The 23491-nt window shown below is 37.6% G+C and overlaps 2 protein-coding genes across 2 annotated transcripts; both read left to right on the forward strand.

The window, feature by feature from the left end:
- The first annotated feature begins 1344 nt into the window (after positions 1-1344).
- Positions 1345-8333, forward strand: LOC306859534 (6-phosphofructo-2-kinase/fructose-2,6-bisphosphatase-like). Its single transcript, XM_079400594.1, has 14 exons — positions 1345-1525; positions 2141-2266; positions 2616-2712; positions 2846-2912; positions 3116-3190; positions 3882-3938; positions 4038-4159; positions 4272-4479; positions 4837-4983; positions 5068-5172; positions 5665-5794; positions 5906-5968; positions 6332-6396; positions 6471-8333. Exons 1-14 carry the CDS (start codon positions 1435-1437, stop codon positions 6528-6530), a joined length of 1413 nt encoding a protein of 470 aa, XP_079256720.1. The 5' UTR covers positions 1345-1434; the 3' UTR covers positions 6531-8333.
- On the forward strand, positions 7754-23044 carry LOC306859367 (inter-alpha-trypsin inhibitor heavy chain H6-like; the record flags this gene model as incomplete). The annotated part of the gene is made up of 18 exons (XM_079400383.1): positions 7754-7864; positions 9049-9078; positions 9887-10041; positions 14931-15041; positions 15385-15632; positions 15726-15895; positions 15979-16095; positions 16186-16357; positions 16944-17227; positions 17837-19046; positions 19218-19250; positions 21474-21491; positions 21604-21657; positions 21749-21769; positions 21908-21958; positions 22083-22196; positions 22292-22672; positions 22779-23044. The coding sequence occupies 18 exons, from the start codon at positions 7754-7756 to the stop codon at positions 23042-23044; spliced, it is 3546 nt and encodes a 1181-aa protein (XP_079256509.1).
- Between the last annotated feature and the right edge of the window lie 447 nt (positions 23045-23491).

The raw sequence follows: 23491 nt of genomic DNA on the forward strand, positions 1-23491 counted from the left end.
CGTTCGCACCTGCTGTTGAAGAGTGCGCTATGAACACGGTATAACATCTGGCAGGACAGGATAGTTAGCTTTTCTGAGGTGAGAGACTTTTTATTGCATAACAAGTTACGAAAATAACGATAGAATAATGACGCTGACATTAAACCTGTCAACATCTCATCTGACCGCAGATACTGAAGCGCGTTTTTATCAGGCACTCTTTACTTAAACTGCATCTGACAGCAGTGTCAACAGCTTTCATGAAAGTCTCGTATCAGAAAAACATTTAGAATTACGTTTTTTTTTTTTTTGTTGATGTCGTTTCTTTGGCCGTACCCACCAGTTGAGAAACACCTCTAGCAACTATACAGCACAGGCCTTCTGCAGAGGAGATGTTACATTATTAAGGCCATGATATCAAACGACACCTGGAGATCAGGGACCAACCTGAAGTAAGGCACATGCAGAATCAGACAGTAGGCCTACATAAATCTGTCTGCAGTCTTGCTAATCTTGTTATTTACCACATCCTGATCAAGTTGCTTTTGAGCTTGGTCTCATCTTGCTCTACTAGGCCTACACCACAACCGCGTGATGCTAAATGGGTCATGAACAGCAAAACTGGTTCTTTTACTTTTCATTTGAAGATTACTGTCTCCAATCCTGCTTCTGGAGAGCTGCCAATCATTTTTAATCAGCTCTGATGATCTTGATTTGCTGGTTTAGATGTGTTTGATTAGAGTTGGAGCTGATCTCTGCTGGACAGTAGTTGTTGTTTTTTTTAAGTGTGTTGGTCATTCATTTACATTGCAGTTGTGTTAAGTGGGCCTGAAAACACAAACACTGAAAACACTTTTAAAAATTGGTTTCAAAATGCACATTGGTGGTGCATTCTGATTGGCTGTCAGTGTTTTAATCATTTAAGCTTGATAAATTGTTCTGGAAGTGATTCATATGATATCATTCCTCTGTGGTTTGGACATACATATTTTCATAGAATTAGAATGATTATTAAACTTTATAGATATAGTTTATAAAACCAGTATAAAGTGAGACTGTTGGATAAAACATTTCTAGAAAATATATAGGCCCATTTAAAAAAATATATAATTTTGTTGTATTTTACAAATTAGCAAATAAACACACTGCATACATTCTAAATAGGATGGTACTTGTGACTGTCTAAATATATACATGGAATAACATATTTGAATGCAATGTTTTATTTTTATTTAAGAAATGGTGTAGTTTTTGTCATGAAGCCAAAAATGACGACAGGCTCAAAGCCTCTAAAGGGTTAACTAAGTCAATTACCCATTGGCAGCCAGGATTCTGTCGCTCCACCCAACCCTTCCCGCCTCAATCAGGTGACCTGAGCAGGAACAGGGTTGATGGGATCACAGCCATGTGTTCTCAGCTCCTAAACACACAATCAGCCGTGCACCGCCTAACAACATGTCCACGGAGCAGAAAGAGCTCACACAGACACCACTGCTCAAGATATGGGTGCCAGGAATGGGCAGTTCCCTAGGCCAGAGGAGAGGCTGTAAGTGTGGGGATCATTTAATTCACCTGCCTTTCCTTTTAATATACTTGCTTATTCCCTCTCCTCTAAAATTCTTGGTGCATTAAGAGTGTTAATCTCTTGTAGATGATCAACCTGGGTGTTGTGAACTTCAGCCCTGCCTAGTTCTTTTGTCTACATTTGATTGCCTCTTGAAGTTGCACCAAGTTGTGTTTTTGAGAGCTTTGTTTCTTCAGTTGTGGCAACAGAATCAACAGGAATATTAAGTGCTGGAGTTGGCTTCAAGCCTCATGAGATTCCTTGGTTACTGTGGGATGTTCTTTCAGTAGTTTTCATACTCTTTGCCATCCAAGTCATTTGAATAACCCCATTGTCTCAGTACAAATCAGTATAGAATGAACAACAAACTAATGATGAAGATGTACGGTTTTCATTGCAGAAGTCAGTGGGTTCCTGTAAGTACTTTGAAGCTAATGTGGCAGCCTTCTTCTTGTACCGCTTCCATTTTTCTCATTTCTTTCAAATGAAACGGACAATTATATTAATTTTGCATTGGCATTATCTTGTGAATACATATGTAATCTACTGCAATGTTTCCAAGTGATTAAAACTTCAATGTTTTCTACTGCTCCCCAGCCTCACGACCCCAGTTTACAAACTGTCCCACAATGATTGTGATGGTTGGACTGCCAGCCAGGGGAAAGACCTACATCTCCAAAAAGTTAACCCGATACCTAAATTGGATTGGAGTCCCAACTCAAGGTGCGTGTATATTTAATGAAGTTAATGATCAGCTCTTAATGGCAAGTATTTGGTTTTGTTTGTTTGTGGTATGTGTACGCGTATGTATTTCATATAAAATTATTTGCTGATATATCTAATTTACATGTTATACAAACACACACACACAAATATGCTGTATATATAATGCATAGGTATACACACACATATGTGTATTTATAAAAATGAACATATTAAATTGTTTGCTATATGTAATATGTATCAGTATCATTTAATAAAAAAAATAATTATAAATGTAGTGTATAAATATGTAAAAATATCTGCTAACTACTATATATATTTTTTTTTGGCTAATTTATTTTATTCGAAGTCTTTAATTTGGGTCAGTATCGAAGGGAAGTTGTGCAGACATACAAGAACTATGAATTTTTTCGTCCAGACAATGAAGAGGCCATGAAAATCCGCAGGTACAGTACAGGATGATAGTATATAACTTCTAAATAAGCAGTGTTATTTGATTATTAACTCCTGTGTACATGTATTTGATTATGAACTATTATGTGTAATTTGTTCAATAATATCTGTGTATTATGTGTTCAGAGCCTGTGCCTCAAATGCTCTTAAGGACATCGCCAATTACTTCACTAAGGAGCAGGGACAAGTTGCAGTGAGTCAAGAATGTAATGGATAATGGTTCTTCTTGTCTGTCCAAGCTATGAATTCAACTTTTCAAGCCACTATATGAATCTGTCTGACTTTACACCCAATACGATTGAGAATTTACCAGCTTAGTACGGGATTCTCAGCATTCTTATTGAGAAGTCAACCAATCATTAAGGCAAATCAGTCTCTGACAAATAAACTTCACAGGTGTTTGATGCCACCAATACTACAGGAGAAAGAAGAGGAGTCATCATCAGTTTTGCCAAGGAGAAGGGATATAAGGCAAGTGCAGGGTTCTGCTTCTTCAACACACTGCATTATATTATTAAGTTTGCCTCACATCTTCTTTGTTTTGTATTTAATGTGATGATTGATGGGATGTTACTTAAAGACTGTAGTTTTCCTAGTTATTTCATTACAAATATGAAAAGGACTAGAAGAGATTGTTGTGCTCCAAGCTTAAAAATCAAATTGCCTCAGGTGCATAGAGCCAAAAAAAGCCCACAAGATCCAGGGGGCGTGGTTGGATCCAGATCCAACTCCTCCCACCTTACATTTACCTAAACCTACCAATCTCCACCCCCTAGATGTGGATCCAACCACGCCCCCTGGATCTTGTGGGCTTCAGCGAGCCCTACTTGTCTAATCTTGATCTTAATGTTTTATATTCAATATTCATTTTGGAGTGAGATATATGTGGATTATGCCATAAATGTAAGTGTTGAAAAGGTATGATTCGTTTTCACCACCTCTTCACAGATACAATGGAAATGAATGATGATTGATAGTGGTAAAGCTCTGAATATAATCTGAATATAATTAATTTTTGAACTGAGCAAACCATTTTATATCAGAGTTTGCATGAGATATCGAGTTGATTGTGTCCGCATGCTTGGCTGCAGGGTAACAGCAATAGTGTTTTGTGATGCATTGGAAAGAAGCCAACCTTTCACAAAAAAATGTTTATGTGCAGGTGTTTTTCATTGAGTCTGTTTGTGACGATCCAGAAATCATTGAGGAAAATATAATGGTAAGGTTGTATAGTATTAAACTATTAATATTGTTAGACTATTAAAAATATTTTTTAGGATGAGAGAGCCTTTATTATTATTTCCTTGTTTTTTGACAGCAAGTAAAACTGAGCAGCCCAGATTATGAAAACTACGACAAAGAGGAAGCACTGGTAGACTTTCTGAAGCGGATTGATTGTTACAAAATGTCCTATGTACCCCTGGACGAAGAAAAGGACAGGTACACTGCTGCCGATGTTTCAAATGTATTAAAGTGTTATGGGCGTCAGTTCCAAATATTATGGACTCAATTCCTTTACTTCCTCTGCTCTGCCTCTCCATTTGTTTCATAGACACCTCTCCTTCATTAAGATTTTTAACGTGGGATCCAGGTACCTCGTCAACCGTGTCCAAGATCACATTCAGAGTCGTATAGTGTATTACCTCATGAACATCCACGTCACACCACGATCCATCTATCTGAGCCGCCATGGAGAAAGTGAGCTCAACCTGCTTGGAAGAATCGGGGGAGACACAGGCCTCTCTTCACAGGGCCAAAAGGTGATTTAGATCAGAAACTAAACATAAAATCTTGGTCAAAGTAGATCAGTTTACATGTGAAAGGGTCAAGGTGTATCCTTGCTGAGGGTGAGCATTGTAAATGTCTCACTGTTTTTATATACCTCTGTTTTCACAGTCTACACTACAAAGCAGAAACGGCAGATTCACATTCATCACTTTGAAAATGCTGTCTCAGTATAGATAAAATTCCAAAATGTCAAAAAATAAGATGCTTTCTCATTTATATGGATTAATGTGGATGTAGCCTTAATTCTAGCATAACAAGCCATGCATTTCTGTGATTTCAATCTTCCTTAAACACAGATATTGTCTAGACTTGTCTGTTTTGTTGTGTAGTATGCTAAGGCCCTTGCAGAGTTCATCAGGGATCAGTCCATCAAGGACCTGAAGGTGTGGACCAGCCACATGAAGAGGACCATACAGACGGCAGAGGCACTGGGCGTCCCATATGAACAGTGGAAGGCGTTGAATGAAATCGATGCAGTAAGCAAGTCATGCTCTGTATAAAAGGTGTATGCATGTGAAATGCAAATGTCAAGAAAAATGTGAACTCTGGTACATTTTAAGGGTGTATGTGAGGAGATGACGTATGAGGAGATTCAGGCAACCCGTCCAGAAGAGTTTGCTTTAAGAGACCAGGACAAATACCGCTACCGATATCCAAAGGGTGAAGTGAGTCCTTTACACAACATAACTGTGTTAAAATGAGTTTGTGAAAAATTTGTGTTTGGGTCAAAAATTTGGGATAATTAAGATTTGTTTTTGAATTCATTCTCTTATACTCACCAAGGCTGCATTTATTTGATCAAAAATACAGTAATGTGAAATGTTATCACAATCTAAAATAACTCTTTTCTGTTTTAATATATTTAATTTATTTCTGTGATGCCAAAGTTGACTTTTTAGCATCATTACTCCAGTCTTCAGAGTCACATGATCCTTCCTTCAGAAATCAAAGACTTTTCAACACTGATAATAATAAGAACTTCTTATTGTGCACCAACAGTAATCGATAGGAGAGTCCTAAATCAACATATTAGGATCATGTGACACTGAAGACTAGAGTAATAGCTGCTGAAAATATATTACAATTGAAAATGGTTATTTTAAATTGCAATACTATTTCACAACATTACTATTTTTGATCTTTTCTGTGTTCTGCAGTCGTATGAAGACCTGGTGCACCGTCTAGAGCCAGTCATAATGGAGCTTGAGAGACAAGAGAATGTGCTGGTCATCTGCCACCAGGCAGTCATGCGTTGTCTACTGGCCTACTTTCTGGACAAAAGTGCAGGTCTAAACCAAAAACAACCAACAATTGCTGTCACTGACTATGAAAAAAAAAAAACATTATCACTGTCATAGCATCTTTCATGCAAATAATACCTCTCTGATTTCTCCACAGGTGATCTACCATATTTAAAGTGTCCTTTGCATACTGTTCTCAAACTAACTCCATTAGCTTACGGTGAGTAGGCATAGCTACTGTTTTATTTCAAACATGGATTCAGGATTAGGGCCTAATTTTAATCTTTAAAATCTTTTTTTTTTTTTTTTGTCTTCAGTCTGAGAGAACTACTCTGTACATATGTTAGAGAAATAATTATGATAAAATGAACCCAGCATGAAAAGTAGTTTTTGGCCAGTACAACCTTCTTTATACATTAATGAAAAAGCACAAAATAACATTAGAATTCTGACATAATCTGTTGCAATGATATTTAGTTGATTGGACGCAAACCTGCAGCTACATAATTTTCCCTCATTACATTATTAATGAAAAGTGCTACACATAATGAGTATAGCATGTCCTTTTACGCCCTCCTTGCAGGATGTAAAGTGGAGTCCTTCTATTTAAACATCCAAGCAGTGAACACACACAGGGACAGACCCACAGTAAGTCCTGAAACTTAAAGATGAATTTTAATCGCTGATCAGTGTCTTAATGCAATTTCTTATTTGCATTCCAGAATGTGAATGTCGCAAGAAATCCAGAAGAAGCACTACAGACTGTACCTGAACATCTATAATCATAAAAAAAATCTTAAACCTGCCATTTTTGCACAATTAATCTACACACAGATTGTGTAAATGGATAAGAAGGTGGGAGGAAGGAATTTAAAAGGACATGAGCGTTTGTTCCCATTAAGATTATCAAGGCCTGCAAACACAAAAGTCTGAGACCACATCTGGTTTTTTGAGACCAGAGAAGTGATTTTTAATGTTTATTTCCAATTCAATTCTTCATTCAAACTTTGTGGTTAATATTAATTTTCTTTCCAAATTATATTCATTTTGTATTAAATTAGAAAACTCAGAACAGATTTTTTTTCTGCGTTTTCACTAGGGCTGTCAGACTTTTGAATTGTACTGTACTAAAATGTGAAAATCAAGTATGTTTGTAATTTGTTGATAAGATGGTTGCATTGGCCTAATGTTTTTAGTTGAAATGGATATTGCAATTTTGACCTTTTACTAGTTTCAAATGTTTAGTTAGAACAGGTAAAATCCCCATTGTGTGAAAGTCTTTATTTTATAAATTTTAATATTGTATTCTGGGCAATAATACCCTTTTATGCATTCGTAAAGTACAGTAATCAGAAGACGATTCAGTTAGTTAACAGCACCATGGACAGCAACCAAACAAATACATCTATATTAGTCGTCCCAATATCACACAGGAGCATTTTCAAGCCGCTTTACTCCTCACAATTCATTATTTAGTATGTTCACGAGCGCCTCTCCAAAACCCCTCTCAAACCTAACTGAGATTTCTAGAGTAAACATTCAGTACCCAAATACTTCAAATATGGTGACAGACAGTAATGCGGTTTTAGAACAGTTTTGTAACGACTGAAAGGCTTCTGGCAACAATCTTCGGAACTGTAGACATTCACGGGTTAATGGTTTGTGTTTTTTTTTCGTGCCCCCCAAAACCGTGGCGAGTCTCTGCGAAATTTCCAGTATGCACACTTGAAAAGAGCTCTCCTTGAAACCCACAAATACCTGCGCATGATTGAAACTCATTTGTCATTATAACCAAGTTATTTTTCCAGTCTAAATGAGCATCCTTGTTTCTTATGGCATTATCGTGGCTTCACTGTCATTTTTAGGATAAGTTTGGAAGGGAGGGGGCAATACTGCCCCTTTTATAAACAACTTTGTGGTGTAAAATGTGAAGTTAGTGGAAGACCCTACGCACTCGCCTTACGGGCAAAACAGTGGTTTTGGCTTTCCCACACAATCTGAAAGCATGGATGTTAAACTGGATTTGACTATCCACGCTGTCGTTTTCATCCTACTTACTGTTGTTCCTTTTGGATGTGCGCATTTCGACGCGCAATCAGTCCCTCTCCAGGTATGTGTAATTGGTAATAGCATTATTATTTATAATTTTACACTTAAACATACTTTTCCCGATTATTCTGTGACATTTTCCTTTGATAAGTAAAATGGGAAGTTTGTTTTGAGTGACCGATGGAATTTTGCGCGACACAAACACTAAATCTCCTCGACACATTACGCGCGAAAACGCACAGTCTGAAGAATCACACAACATTTAAGAATTTCTGTACCAGTGGAACGTTATTTCATTCTTAGAATTTTATATTGTTTATCTACTTATAGAACCTTTTTATATAGTATTTGGATGCCTTAGGAAACGGAAGGGAGGTAAATAACATCATCTGTTTACAATCCTTTTGGTAATCGTAGTCTTAATGTTTGTAACATTGTGTGTTTTAAAGATGTATAGTTTTTGTTTTGCATTACACTGGAATCTTAAAAAGTTGTAATAAAGATTCCCACTAGGTTCCAAATTATGTGAGAAATTCAAATTGCTATTCTGTACGGATTTCTTTTTGCAGTCAAATAAGGAAAACATAAAGAAAAGGAAGGATAACATTCAGGTGTTGTCCTTTAAGATTACTGTATTCACATATTATGCCCATTAACAGACTTGCATGTCAATTATTTAGCAGCTTTTAATAAACCTGTGTCACAGCAGGTTCGTTCAAAAGGTTGGAAAGTTATAGTAGCAAAGACATTTTTCCACATTTAGCTTTTCGTTTGTGTTTACAGCAAACTCCTGGAGATGTGGTAATATATTGGCACAGCAGTGAATTATGTGTAAATCCTCCAGTGGCCTTGTGTGTACAGTAGTGACATTTAGTTCCATTTCCACCCCTTTCATGAATAACTGAGTCAGTCTATTTCAATGTAAGATGAAGACCAAACCAGCATCTGAGAATACTGGGAGTGTTTCAAACTATTTTTACTTCAAAGGTCATTTGTGGTTGGTAATATATTAGTTAATTAAGTTTATATGAATAATACAACGTTTGTATGCATTTTAAAGGTGAATGGCACTAAGGAATTTTGAGGTTTGTTTTGTGATGCATATATTTATAACACCTAGAATTAATTCTTTGTAGATAATTTTATGTGACATACTTTTACTGAATGTAATGTAAAAATTCCCTATACACTCTGGATGGGAGATCTCAAGAAAATAACTGTAGGCCTCACATATTATTTTATACTTTTTAGAGACGTCAGACCTCAACCGCAAAACCAGCGGTAAGTATGACAGAAAAAACTGTTTTTGCTTTCTGTTAAACTGTAAATATTAAGACAAATGTCTTGTTTTTTTTGTTTTGCTTTGGTTTATTGTGAAATACCATAAAGCACCAAATAGTGTTCTAGCCTTCTGACCCATGGGTTCCACTTCATTTTAAAAATAGGCACAAACATGAATTTGATGCCTTAGAAACCAGATGTTTATTCTTATTAAACGCATGAGAATGTTTACATGAGTTTGAAGCAATATGAGCAAAACAATCCAGATTAGTAACTGGAGACAGAGAGCAAAGTTTTTTTAACAAGACATTCTATAATCTTAAATATTTACTGTTAGACACTAGACAGATAATATATTTTAGTCTTCGTAGTTTTTAATTTGTAGATCTGGCTAATTGTGTTAATATTTTTTTCCGTCACCTAATCTTGTCTTTAAATTATATACACCGCTTCTTTGAGCATACGCTGTTGCATGCAGTGCATGAAAGAGTGATCAGATAGACTGGATTTTCTGTAGCCAGACCAATGCGGTCTGACAAAAGACTGTCTCAGAAAAGACTGAAATTTGACATCAATTCAAAAATCCTGAGAAATCAAAATTAACATTCTATTCATACAAATTGTTCAATAGTCATGTCATGTTTTAAGTGGATGTTTTTTCAGATGTATTTCCTTGTAAACCTTCAAATATCCATGTTCATGTGCACAGCTTTTTTTATAGCTAATGTAAGAAAATTGAAAGATTTCAAAAATAAATAATGTGGCTTGGCATATTAATGTGTTATTCTGGTGTTTTTTGTGCCCTTAGCTCAAGGTGACGGATTACCATGTGCGATGTTTTGTAGTGTCTCGCTATGCTGTAACCACAGTAGAAAGCACCGTATGGAACCAACTCCACATTACTAAAGAGGCAGCCTTTGAGGTGGATTTATCTTCATATGCATTTATTTCCAACTTTACCATGTGAGTGAAAAATTACACCACGTTCTTTGTTATTCTGGCTGTCAAATCAGTTTAAAAACAGTGAAATTGCAATTAAATTGAGTATCGCTTGGCTTAAGTTTGAAGTTTTCCCTGAATAGACACAGCAGGTTTATAATTGCACTAATGATTTGTTCATGTGGAAAGAAGTGCTTTGTGATCAAAAGGGATTTTTTAATGCTCAGATCTAATTTACAGAAATAATTCAAGGATTACTTCACTTAAATGTTAAAGTTCTGTCATCATTTACTTATCCACATGCTGTTTCAAAAATGACTTCTTTCTCTGTTCTTCTGTTAAACATTTTTTTAATCACACCAGTCGTAAGGAAGTTACATGAATGGGAACTTTCAAGCTGTAAAAATGACTCAAAAGCATCATAAACGTGACACTATTTTCTAAATCTTCGGAAGCCATATGACAGCTTTTTGTGTGACAAATGCGCTTATATTTGAGACAAAAATCTCAGTGTCTGACCTCCTTGGAACATTCATGAGAAAAGTAGCTTTGAGTTAGTTTAAGCCAATGAATCAGTTGATCTAGTTCATAAACATTGAATGATTCATTCATAAATTGGACGGATCTGTTCATCTCACTGATCCAGATGGTTCGAGTTAAGATCTCAAAGAAGGGGAAGATATCAAGTGAATGGCTATGTAAATATGGTCTGATTGTCACACAGAGCTTTTTTATGGCTTGTGAATAATCATATAGACCGCTTTAAAAAAATAAATAAAAAAAAAATCATATTTTAAGGTGCTTTTGCATCCTTTTTGAAGCTTGAAAGCTTCAGTCATCCACTTATTGAAATTGTATGGAATACAGCGACCAACACATTATTTAGAATTTCTACTTTTGTGTTCTACAGAAGAAAGAAAGTCATACCGGTTCTTCAAAAATAATGAAGAATTGTCATTTTTGGGTGAATTGTCCTTGTAACTTTCACTTAATTATATTCTATCAGTTGTAAATTTTGTACAAATTAAGAAACATAGAAAAGGACACTGGAATGGAGCAACAAAAAAACAAAACAAAAAGGACCTAGTGAAGCAATCATATTTGTTCACCAGAGTAAAAGTTCTGTAAACCTCTTTTCCAGAAATGCTAAATATAAATAATTTCCCTCAAATAAGGCTCCATAACAGCTTGATAAAGCACACAGGGGCTGGATTTGGAAGCGGACGTGGGTCAAAAGTAAAGAACGTTCAGGCCAGATGAATAGCAGGCTTTGTCAAGAAAACTCAGAAAGCTAATAGAGAAAATGACGAGAACTGGCTCTGTGCACTCTCCCTTTTACCCAGCAGAGTTTACCAAGGCACACGGCCAAGGTACACACGCTCACACATTTACGTGCATATAAATACACACACAAATGCGTGAAGAATGCACACATGTATCCATCAACAAAGCAGGGCTTCAAGTTTCAATGTACATTACAGATGTATACACAACCTCAAAGAATCACACAAATACAGACAGACACTTCCACCAGGCTCTGTATTTTTTTTCAAATAGCTGCGGCAAATGTGTTTCTTTCATCCAGTAGCATTTGTTCAACTGTGACCGAGAGCTCTGTGTTCACAGTGTCACTTGCACAGCCATCCCAGACCTCTCAGTGCCACACATACATGCAGGCGCCTCATTTTCCACTGTGCTTTAAACTGTCCATTCACCCTGCTCTTATTCAAACAAGCTCTTTTTCAAGGCTATTGGTTTATTTTGGTTGGTTCTTGTTGACTTTTATTTAAATATTTGCTTATAGGGGCTGACCTTACTTGAGCATTTTCTCTGCTTGACTCTCATGTAAAGACATAAAGAGAGTATGGATAGCTTTGTGTGGGTGAACTCCTGAGCGTTTATGCAGGGGAAATGCTCCTGAACTGAGCATTAAGGGGATTTTGGAATTGCTATGATTGCGAGAGTTTCTCTGTAATTGTTTTATGAGGGGAAATTACATTTTCTTTTTGCCGCAATCCATTTCCACTTGTTTTTGTGAGTTTAAATTAAGAAATACAAAACACAAAGGCAGAAAATCTGCACACCAAACGAAATGCACAGTTCATGGTCCTTTTTGAGCAAAAATGTATTCCTGAAGATTTACATGAAGGTGACAACAAAAACTAAAGTGTACAAACAAAAACGTGACTCTGCACACACAAAAAAGCAAACGTTTGAGTCCTGGCTGGTATATCTTCAGTGCTAAAGAATTTGATTGCATTTGAATTTGAAAACGATTGCATTTGTTAATTTTTAGTTAAGAAAAGCAATCATAATTGTGAGAAATTAAGACGCAATTACAAGAAAATGCTGCAATTACGAGAAATAGTTGAGAGACATAGTGTCACAATTTTCAATAAATTTGCGACTTTGATAATATAGTAATAACTGTGAAAATTAAATCACATTTTGAGACAAATGTAAGATATGATTCACAACCATGAAAAAGTTACAACCCGAATTCCGGAAATGTTGGTACGTTTTTTTAAATTTGAATAAAATGAAAGCTAAAAGAATTTCAAATCACATGAGCTAATATTTTATTCACAATAGAACATAGATAATATAACAAATGTTTAAACTGAGAAATTTTACAATTTTATGCACAAAATGAGCTTATTTCAAATTTGATGCCTGCTACAGGTCTCAAAATAGTTGGGACGGGGGCATGTTTACCATGTTGTAGCATCTCCTCTTCTTTTCAAAACAGTTTGAAGACATCTGGGCATCGAGGTTATGAGTTTTGTTGTTGGAATTTGGTCCCATTCTTGCCTGATATAGGTTTCCAGCTGCTGAAGAGTTTGTGGTCGTCTTTGACGTATTTTTTGTTTAATGATGTGCCAAATGTTCTCTATAGGTGAAAGATCTGGACTGCAGGCAGGCCAGTTCAGCACCCGGACTCTTCTACTATGAAGCCATGCTGTTGTAATAGCTGCAGTATATGGTTTTGCATTGTCCTGCTGAAATACACAAGGCCTTGCCTTAAATAGACGTCGTCTGGAGGGGACCATACGTTGCTCTAAAACCTTTATATACCTTTCAGCATTCATGGTGCCTTCCAAATCATGCAAGCTGCCCAAACCTTATGCACTTATGCACCCCCATACCATCAGAAATGCTTGCTTTTGAACTGAATACTGATAACATGCTGGAAAGTCTCCCTCCTCTTTAGCCCGGAGGACACGGCGTCCGTGATTTCCAACAAGACTGTCAAATTTGGACTCGTCTGACCATAGAACACTTGTCCACTTTGAAACAGTCTATTTAAAATGAGCCTTGGCCCACAGGACACAACAGCGCTTCTGGACCATGTTCACATGTGGCTTCCTTTTTGCATGATAGAGCTTTAGTTGGCATCTGCAGATGGCACGGCAGATTGTGTTTACCGACAGTGGTTTCTGGAAGTATTCCTGGGCCCATTTAGTAATGTCAATGACAGAATCATGCCGATGAGTTATGTAGTGTCGTCTGAGGGCCCGAAGACCACGGGCATCCAACAAAGTTCTTCAGCCTTGTCCCTTACGCACAGAGATTTCTCCAGTTTCTCTGAATCTTTTGATGATGTTATGCACTGTAGATGATGATATTTGCAAAGCCTTTGCAATTTGACATTGAGGAATGTTGTTTTTAAAGTATTCCACAATCTTTTTACGCACTCTTTCACAGATTGGAGAGCCTCTGCCCATCTTTACTTCTGAGAGACTCTGCCTCTCTAAGACATCCCTTTTATAGCTAATCATGTTAGAGACCTAATGTCAATTAACTTAATCTGTTGTTAGATGTTCTCCCAGCTGAATCTTTTCAAAATTTCTTGCTTTTTCAGCCCTTTGTTGTCCCCGTGCCAACTTTTTTGAGACCTGTAGCAGGCATCAAATTTGAAATGAGCTCATTTAGTGGAAAAAAGTGTAAAATTTCTTCATTTAAACATTTATGTTCTCTGTTCTATTGTGAATAAAATATTGGCTCGTGATTTGAAAGTCTTTTAGTTTTCATTTTATTCTAATTTAAAAACATCCCAACATTTCTGGAATTCGGGTTGTACAATTGTGAGAATAAAGTCTTAATTTTGAGTTATAAAATTGCAATTGGGAGAAATAATCACAATTAGTGATAGTTACAGTTGAGATATAAAGTCACATTTTGAGATATAGTCACAGTTGCTTGCTAACTATAAAGTCACTAACTATAAAAAAGTCACCACTGTAAAATATAAAATCACGTTATGAGACAACTATGAAAAAATCATTGCCAGAATGAAATTGCAATTTTTAGTTGTCGCAATTAAGAAATAGTCAAAATTACTGTAGAAATCACAGATGCGAGATATAAAGTCACATTTTTAAATATAAAGTCTCAATTGCTATAAAGTTGCAATATGAAAAGTCACAACTTTGAGGTTTAAAGTCACATAATTAGACAAATGGGAAGTTGCAATTACGAGAAGTTTCTTTATTGGTCACACTTTATTTTAAGGTTAAATTCTTGCTATTAACAAACCATTAACTACGACTTTGACCTCAAACTCCTCATTTGCTTCTTATTAATAGTTAGAAAGGTAGTTGTTAAGTTTAGGTATTGGGTAGGATTAGGGATGTAGAATATGGTCATGCAGAATATGTGCTTAAAGTACTAATAAACAGCCAATATGTTAATAATAGGCATGCTAATAAGCAATTAGTTAATAGTGAGAAATGGTCCCTATACTAAAGTGATACCCTTGTTTTATTACCTTTTATGATGGATAGGATGTGTTTATAAACCAGTGAGAAGTGGTTTTGCATCAGCATATCACAGATGTGTGAACTAGACTGTCTGAATGATCATTATCAAAATATTAATGTTTTCTGCTTTGATTTGTCTTTATTTATATCCAGCACATCAAATGGTAAGGTGTATGTCGCTCAGGTGAAGAGGAGAACTGATGCCAGGAAGATCTATGACACCGCTAAGAAGCAGGGGAAAACAGCAGGACTTGTTGCTACCAAGTCAGTCCAAATTTGTTTCATACCTTCTCTACCGGGACTTGTGTTTGGCAGAATCCCAGTGTGCAGCCATCCACTAAAAATTGCAAAGGGCTGTTTCATTTACTCTTCAGTTTTGACCCAAAACACATGTTGTTTTGGAAATGAATGTGTTGACAAAAATCCCTACATTTTTCTCATTCATTTCCGGATGTTTCAAACAATAAATCTTTTTTTGTTGAATCATCCTGAAAGTAAATCAAAATAATTTTTCAGGTGAAGTGTTATCTCATGACACATGGACAAACTATTTATTCAATTTACTATGAAGAACTTGAACCTGATTAATTTATTTTGTATTCCAAAGGGAACGTGAGATAGAGAAGTTCCGTGTAGCAGTCAACGTGCCACCTGGGACTCGCGTCTCCTTCTCGCTGACTTATGAGGAGCTGTTATCACGACGTCTCGGCCGTTATGAGCTGTCTCTGGGTCTGCGGCCTGGTCAACCTGTGCAGAACATCTCCCTGGATGTCAGCATATCAGAGCGGACAGGCATCAGCTTTATCAGAGCTCTGCCACTGCGAACCAGCCGACTGCTAACCAACAATGTTCAAGGTACCCTATAAAATAAACACTTCTGTGATGTCAATGCTTCAGAACAAACAATCACAAAATATATGGTGTATCTAATTTTCCCTAATCTTTCAGTGGATGCAGATCCTCCTCCATCAACTAAGGTTGAGCAGAATCCTGACTGCGCACATGTGCACTATACTCCCACCATACAGCAACAGAAGAAATTCTCCCCCAGAGGTCTCAATGCAGACTTCATCATTCAATATGACGTGGAGCTCAAAGACCCCATGGGGGACATTCAGGTCTTCACACTAATATCTGATTGATTGTACAAAATAGCAGTGGTCTCCATGTAGCATTCTATTATTGTCACTTCTTTCTCCAGGTGGATGATGGTTACTTTGTTCATTACTTTGCACCTCGAGGACTTCCTGTAGTTCCTAAAGATGTCATCTTTGTCATTGACATCAGTGGCTCTATGATTGGCACAAAAATCAAGCAGGTAATGTCTCAGCCAGCTCAAAACTACAACTTGTTGAGAATGAGATAAAGAATACTGAATTGTGTATTTCTCCATTGTGTTTTACATCAGACAAAGGCAGCAATGACCACCATACTGAGTGATCTACGTGAGGGAGATTACTTCAATCTTATCACTTTCTCAGATAAAGTCCACACCTGGAAGAAAGGCCGCACTGTGCGGGCCACTCGGCAAAATGTGAAGGATGCCAAGGAATTTGTCAGGAAGATAATCGCAGAGGGCTGTAGGTGTTTCTTCTGTATCTTAATAAAAGTATTTTTATTATTCAAAATAATAACATCGTTTCCTGCAGAATTCTGTTTTTGATATATTTATTTTTGTAATGTATTTAACATTTACATATCTAATTATAATTTATCCATAGTAAAAATTATAAGTCATTAAAATATATTTAATAACTGTTGAAAATGTGTATATTTAACTGTTATACGAACAATGAGTCAGTAGAATAATACTGATAGTTTCAGTGAGTCAGACTGATTTAGTGATTCAATAACCGCTAATTAATTGAGTTCAGTGACTGATTCAAACTAGTAACCTGTAGTTCTTTTTTAACAGTTATCAAAGGATGATTTTGTGAATCATATTTTCCTACATGCTGTTTTTTTTTACTCAATAGAAAGAGATGTTTTTGCCCCTATTTTGTGGTGCACTGTATTTTATCTCATCACAAACAATTCAGACTGGAAACTCTGGGATAAATATGTTTTTATACAATTAATGTTGCTGTGAAGGTAGAGATTAAACAGCCACAGTGAAGATTCAGTTATGCAAGAAATACTGTAATAACATTATTCTCCTTACACCAGGGACAAACATCAATGCAGCTCTACTGTCTGCAGCCCAGTTGCTAAATCCATCCTCACACTCGTCTTCATCCACTGGTCTTGCGCCTTCGTCTCATCGTGTTCCCATGATCATCTTCCTGACTGATGGAGAAGCCACTATTGGGGAGACCGAACCAGATGTGATTCTGCGCAATGCACAGAATGCTTTAGGGTTAGCTTCGTTATTTGGCTTGGCCTTTGGAGATGATGCTGATTTTCCAATGTTGAGAAGGCTGGCATTGGAGAATCGGGGTGTAGCTCGGATGGTAAGTGGCCTTCTACGAGTATGCCTATACAAGAAAAGTTGAAAGAGTCCCCAGTGTTTCTGGAATACACAAACTCAATAAAGAAAGAGTTCACCCAAAAATGGAAACTATCCCATGATGTACTCGCCCTCAATCTATCCTAGGTTTATATGACCACCTTCTGTCAGATGAATACAGTTGGAGTTATATTGCAAAAATGTCCTGGCTCTTCCAAGCTTTATAATGGCAGTGAATGGTGGTTGAGATTTTGGAGGCCAAAAAAAGTGCATCACTCCATCATAAAAAGTACTCCACACGGTTTCAAGGGGTTAATGAAAGCTAGGACATTTTTTTTATATAACTCCAATTGTATTTGTCTGAAAGAAGAAAGTCATATACACCAAGGATGACTTGAGTGTAATTTTCATTTTTGGGTGAACTATCTCTTTAAGCAATTACAAACAGTCAAAAGTCCCAATGCTGTTGGACTGTATATCAGTGCTCATGAAATGACATTCAACTAATCAGATTTAAGGACTGGAACTGTATAATAAGAATTAGAATATTTTATTTACATTAAATTGTGTAAATGAAATGATGATACATCTTTATTTGTTTGTTGTCTTTCAGGTATATGAGGAAGAGGATGCAGCTGTCCAGTTGAAAGATTTCTATGATGAAGTCGCCAGCCCTCTGCTTTCAGATATCCAGCTGTCCTACCTAGACGATCAGGTGTACGATATCAGTCGCTCTCTGTTCCCCAATTACTTCCAGGGCTCTGAATTGGTAGTCATGGGTCGACTTAAGCCAGGTGTACGGGATTTAAAGGTTACGCTAACAGCAAACGATTCAAAGCAGAAAGTCAAAGTGGAGAATGAGCTACCATTGGCCAAAGCAGTTGTAAATGGCACAGAACCGTCTCTGGGCTGTGCACAGGCACTGGATGGCATTCCTAGCTTTGTTCATCGGCTCTGGGGTTATTTCACTATCAAAGAGTTGCTCTTGGCTAAAATTAACACCTCGGATGTATTCATACAGCATCTTCTTGTAGATAAAGCCACCAATCTTTCGCTGAAGTACAATTTTGTAACACCGGTCACATCGTTGGTTGTGATCAAACCAGATATCGATGAACCCAAACCTACAATTAGCTCTTCTGTTGTGGCTACTACTAGCAAGACGTCAACTAGTACCGTAGCTGGTTCTACAAACGTAACGAATCAGACCTCTCACGCTGCACCTAAAGTATCTTCCACATCTGCAACAGGAAAAAAATCCAGCTCATTCTCACCTCCAAAAACAAGCAAACCTCCTGTCACCAAATCTGTACGAGCACATCCACCACCCTCAGGGATTCACACCACAGGTCAACCTCCTAATACTTCTGTTTCCCTTAACAAAACAATCTCTCATCCATCACCTAAGAAGACCACTACAGGACCACTTAAGGCCACCTCTACCCCACTTTCCAGCAAGCCATCCTCCTCACCTCCAAGCACCATCAAAACCACACCAGCCTTGGCTAAGATTTCAAACACACCTGTCAGTACAGAGAAAACCACTTCTTCCTCTCCACCAGTCAAAAGCACGTTAGCCTCCTTACTTAAAACTGCACCATCTGTGGTGAAAGACTCTTCCACAGATGTTGAGAACTCTACCACCTCAGGACTCACAACGCTTGAACAGGGCAAACAAACATTAACCTCCACAACATCTACCACAGATGCTAATTCAGACATTCAGGTTGAACTGGAAGTGGCCACACTGATGGCTCCTTCGTTTCTGCCTATGCCAGGAATGACAGATGCACCGAAGTTGTGGGAAGCCTCTCGTTTTCTGGGTGAGTTCCTTCTAAGGAGCAGAAGCTGACATTTTTAGCCACAATTTTACAGATATTTGCTAGTTTTTTGTTCTTTGAATGTTACATAAATTTCAGATGAATAACCAAAGTGCCATTGAATGTAATGGTTGTTTTTGTGACCTCTATTTTCCATTCTTCTCTGTCCATCAGATGTGTCCTCATCCATCCAGATTCAGAGAAAAGGTAATGCAGTCCATTTTATTTTCATTCTACTTCTTTGGTTTAGACACTGTATGTGTCCACTAGGGCAGATTAAGTAGTGCTGAACATGAATCTACAATAAATTTTCTTTAGCTACGTACCAATTGACAAGGTCCCTACACAGTGTTCACTTCTCTTTCAATGGTATCGGTTTAAGTCCACTTTACTTGATAAAATGTGCATTTGGTCTGTCATGTCTTGCACACAGCTGTGTACAAACCATACCTGGAACTAATTAAACTGAATGATAATGCTGGAAGCTCACTGAAAAGGAGGTAGCAGGTGCTTAGGAAGCTAGCTTGAAGCCAGTGGGGCTGTCGGTAAGAACAGGTCCTGTCTAGTCAAACCAGGTATAGGAAAGATTATTGTACATCCAAGGAGGTTTTGTGTATGTAGATGTGCGTGTGCGCATGTGGTTTCTATAAAGGGAATAGATATACAGAGTTTTAGTTTACCAATAAATAGTGCTAAATAAGGTACAAGACAAATCACAATGTTACATCAACTGTACATTAGATAACTAAAGCACATTCCTAAACAGGAACTTGAGCAAGCATGAAAATAAACACATTGAGGCCAAACTTAAGTCATACAATATGATATTTAAGCATCAAACAAAGGCACTTACATGGTCAATTACGCACACGCAGGAAAAACACATGTAAGGAGTAAAAGTCAGTCCTCTGCACAGTACAACCACATGCAACAAAAGGGCAAGCTGTGGACACAGATGCAGCTAAGAAAGTCTGTGAGATGGTTCTAATTGGCTTGAGATTGGGTGGGTGGAGATTGGCACTAACAGGGAACTGAACAGGCTAAGAGGGGTGTGGTACTGCTTTGAGGGTGCAGCTTAAGCCTGGTACACACCAAGCCGATGCCGACGAACTAGTGGCAATGAAAGCAGACTGCGGGGTCAGCCGACTTCGGCAGCGTCTTGGTCCAAAGTTGCCCTGACACACCAAGCCGACGCTCAACACCCAACGGCCAAGTAGGGTTTTTTGATAAGATGGTCCGACTGACCGACGAGCTCCGACGCCGATTCAACATGTCGAATCGGCCGAAAACAAGCCGACGAGGACCAACTTCAGCCGACGACGCAGAACACACAGAGAAAACTTCGTCGGCCAACGAACAAAAACTACCCGACGGCCGACCGTCTGCTTGGTGTGTACCGGGCTTTAGGGACACACAAACTTCTCAACACTCACATTATTTGGATCTGATTGGCTGAGAGGAGTGCAATATTCTAGTGATAACAAAGCTCCAACCGTTTGTATCACACCATTAGCAGTATTTCTCTCACTATAATTTTAAAAATAATCACGGAATGTAGTTTTAAAGAGTTTTTTCGGCAAGAACGTACTTGTATAGACTTCAAATATGCAGTTTGTTAATAAAGATAAAGTTTATTTGAAAATTTGCTTTGACATTTTCAGAGATGTGAGCTCCAGTGTGTCAGCGGCCGTTCAGTGCTCATGAACCCCGCCGAGAGCAGCCTCGGCCAACTCTTCTGGAATTTGCTGCTGGCTTTGAGTATTTCGTTTTGGGTAAATCTAACGGGCAGTCTTTGGTCTCGTTAATCTAATAGTTATTCCAGAGTAAATAGTTTTGGCTGAGGGCAATATCCCATTGCGTTATATTTTGTAATTTTAATGCTGTATGTTGTCATATGTATTTACGCACTCTTGCCGTTGAACTGTTGTATAAATGTAATATCACATTCGTAGCCGTGCGATATGGCTGTATGTCGGCATGCTGCGATTACCTACAGCCGAATCACAGCCGTGCCAATGTACAGCCATATCACACTGATACTTGTTTGATATTGCTGATTTAAGGATTGGAGTGATGCGCAGTGATCGGTGGGTAAATGTCCTTCTACACTTACTTGTGACGTGAGATGTTGATGTCCCCTTATTTCCAATTCTGTTTGCTGTGCCCTTCTAACTGAAGATGTCCTAGTATTGGAATCTCACTTAAGATGGCAATATATGCTATAAAGTCCACTTCGCAGGGCACTTACGGTTAAAAGAAATGCGTCTTATTGTGGGAGTGAAAGCAGAGCAAATACTGAGACGTTCGGCTTTATGCTGTTAACAGGAGGAAAACAAAGTGGCAGCCATAAAGCCGAGTGGACACATACAGTCAGGCTGAAATTAGGGTAAAGTTGTAACTTCTGGTTGTGTTTCTTAATCTTTTATACAGATATTGAACTTCTTAAAGGTAAGTTATTTTAAAATGCTATAGTTTGACACTGATTCCAAAAATAAACAATAACTGCCTAAACATGAATCAAATTAAGCCAAAGCTGCATCATTATGACATTATTTTGCAGATTATGATACAGCACATGACTACGACTATGACTACAACATCCATTATGAGTCATGTGAGTTAAAAACATAATTTCTTTTAGCTTGGTCTACTTTTTCAGCTACCAGGAATTATGTAGTTTTTTAATTTGTTCATTTTTCTTTCAGATTCCGATGCTGAGGTGTCTGGTAAGCACTTCCTTCATTTAGCCATTCATAATCTGTGTTTGTGCACGGTTAAAAAACCTTCAGAAATGCAATGTAACTACATTTATTAACTTGTAATAAGCAGCACATTTTACTGTAGAATGTCTTCAATTTCCACAGACCCAGATAACCAACCCAGTTTAAGTTCAGTTAGAGTGTTCTCCTCCTCAGGTATGACTCAAGGGCAGAATATCTTATGAAACATTAAAATTTTCTTTTAGCTATTTTTGCACATTTAAAGTTAAATGTAAGATTATAATTTCATTAACATAAGAGTATTTTTTGTCTCTGAAAGTGGATGGAGACCCACATTTTGTTGTTCAGCTCCCAAAGCTCCATCAGAACTTGTGTTTTACCATCGATGGCAGGGCTGATGATATACTACGGCTTCTTGTGGACCCAGACAATGGTGGTTTTATGTTTTTACATTGAATATATAGAGCTTATTGTGTAGATACTCTTTTAACATGATTGATGTCTCTTGTTCTTGTTTTATACCATTAGGCATTACTGTGGATGGGCGTTTAATGCTGGCTCCTTCTAAAGAGGGGCTGGAGAATCATACTCGTACCTTCTTCAACAGGATTTCCATCGCTGCAGCCAAAGGTGCCATTATGATCACATTAACACTGGACTCAGTACAAGTGGAAGTGGATGGGAAGGAAATTGAGAAGCTGCCCACCAATCAGAGAGGATTCGTGGAGCGGGATGGCATGAGAATTACAGTTGAAGAACACCACAGCTGTTGGATTGAGCTCGGGGTTGGTGTGCAGTTCCTCATTCTCTTCCATCGCTACAACCATCCCAAATACTTTCAAATGGAGCACCTGGGCTTCTATATTGCAGATGGAAAGGGGCTTTCACATCTCACTCAAGGGCTGTTGGGTAGGTAACACCATTTGTTATTTTTTATCTTATTCAGTGAGATGTCAAATGGTTTTTCAGCCATATTTTGCCATTTTTGAGGACTTGTATGGGTATTTATTTCCAGGCCAGTTTCAACATGCTGTTATGGAGGTCGTAAGGGTTTCAAATGATGAAGCTGATTTCCATCATGCACAAACAAATAAGAACACTTCACTGGCCATGGGTTTGCTAAAGAAAGGAGATGAGCATTTTCCTGTCACTCTACAAGACAAGGTTCTGAAGGACTCATCTAGGAAGCGACACTCAGCTCAGTGTTGGGTAGTGCCAAAGGTGGATGTAGAGAGACTTCTGGGCCAGTCCTATGAGAGCTATGTCGTGGATCACCAATAGATAACCTTTATACCATGTCTCCACATCTACAGAGCTATAAAAGGTACAGAAAAGACACTGGAACTTGAATGTTTTTCTATTTGACAGTGAAAAAAAAATGATGGGGGAGAGAATAGGAATATACACAAGCTGTGATGAACTGAAGTATGTTTCTAAAGCATTGACCGCTCCAAATATTTGCATTTGAACATAATGGTACAAAACCATTCAAAGGTGTGTGTATATATATATATATATATATATATATATATACATATATACATATATACACACACTGCCCTCCAAAAGTCTGGAAACGCCCTAGAAAAGTGGGGTTTTGGACAATATTGGCATGAATCCTTTTTAATTTGGGATAATTTTGCCCTGATAAGGGACAACACAAACTACGAAAACATATTTTATTACATAAACAGTTTATACATAGAAAAAACTTAAATTTTCGATTCA

Source organism: Barbus barbus, assembly GCF_936440315.1.
Source record: "Barbus barbus genome assembly, chromosome: 40".
Lineage (NCBI taxonomy): Eukaryota > Metazoa > Chordata > Actinopteri > Cypriniformes > Cyprinidae > Barbus > Barbus barbus.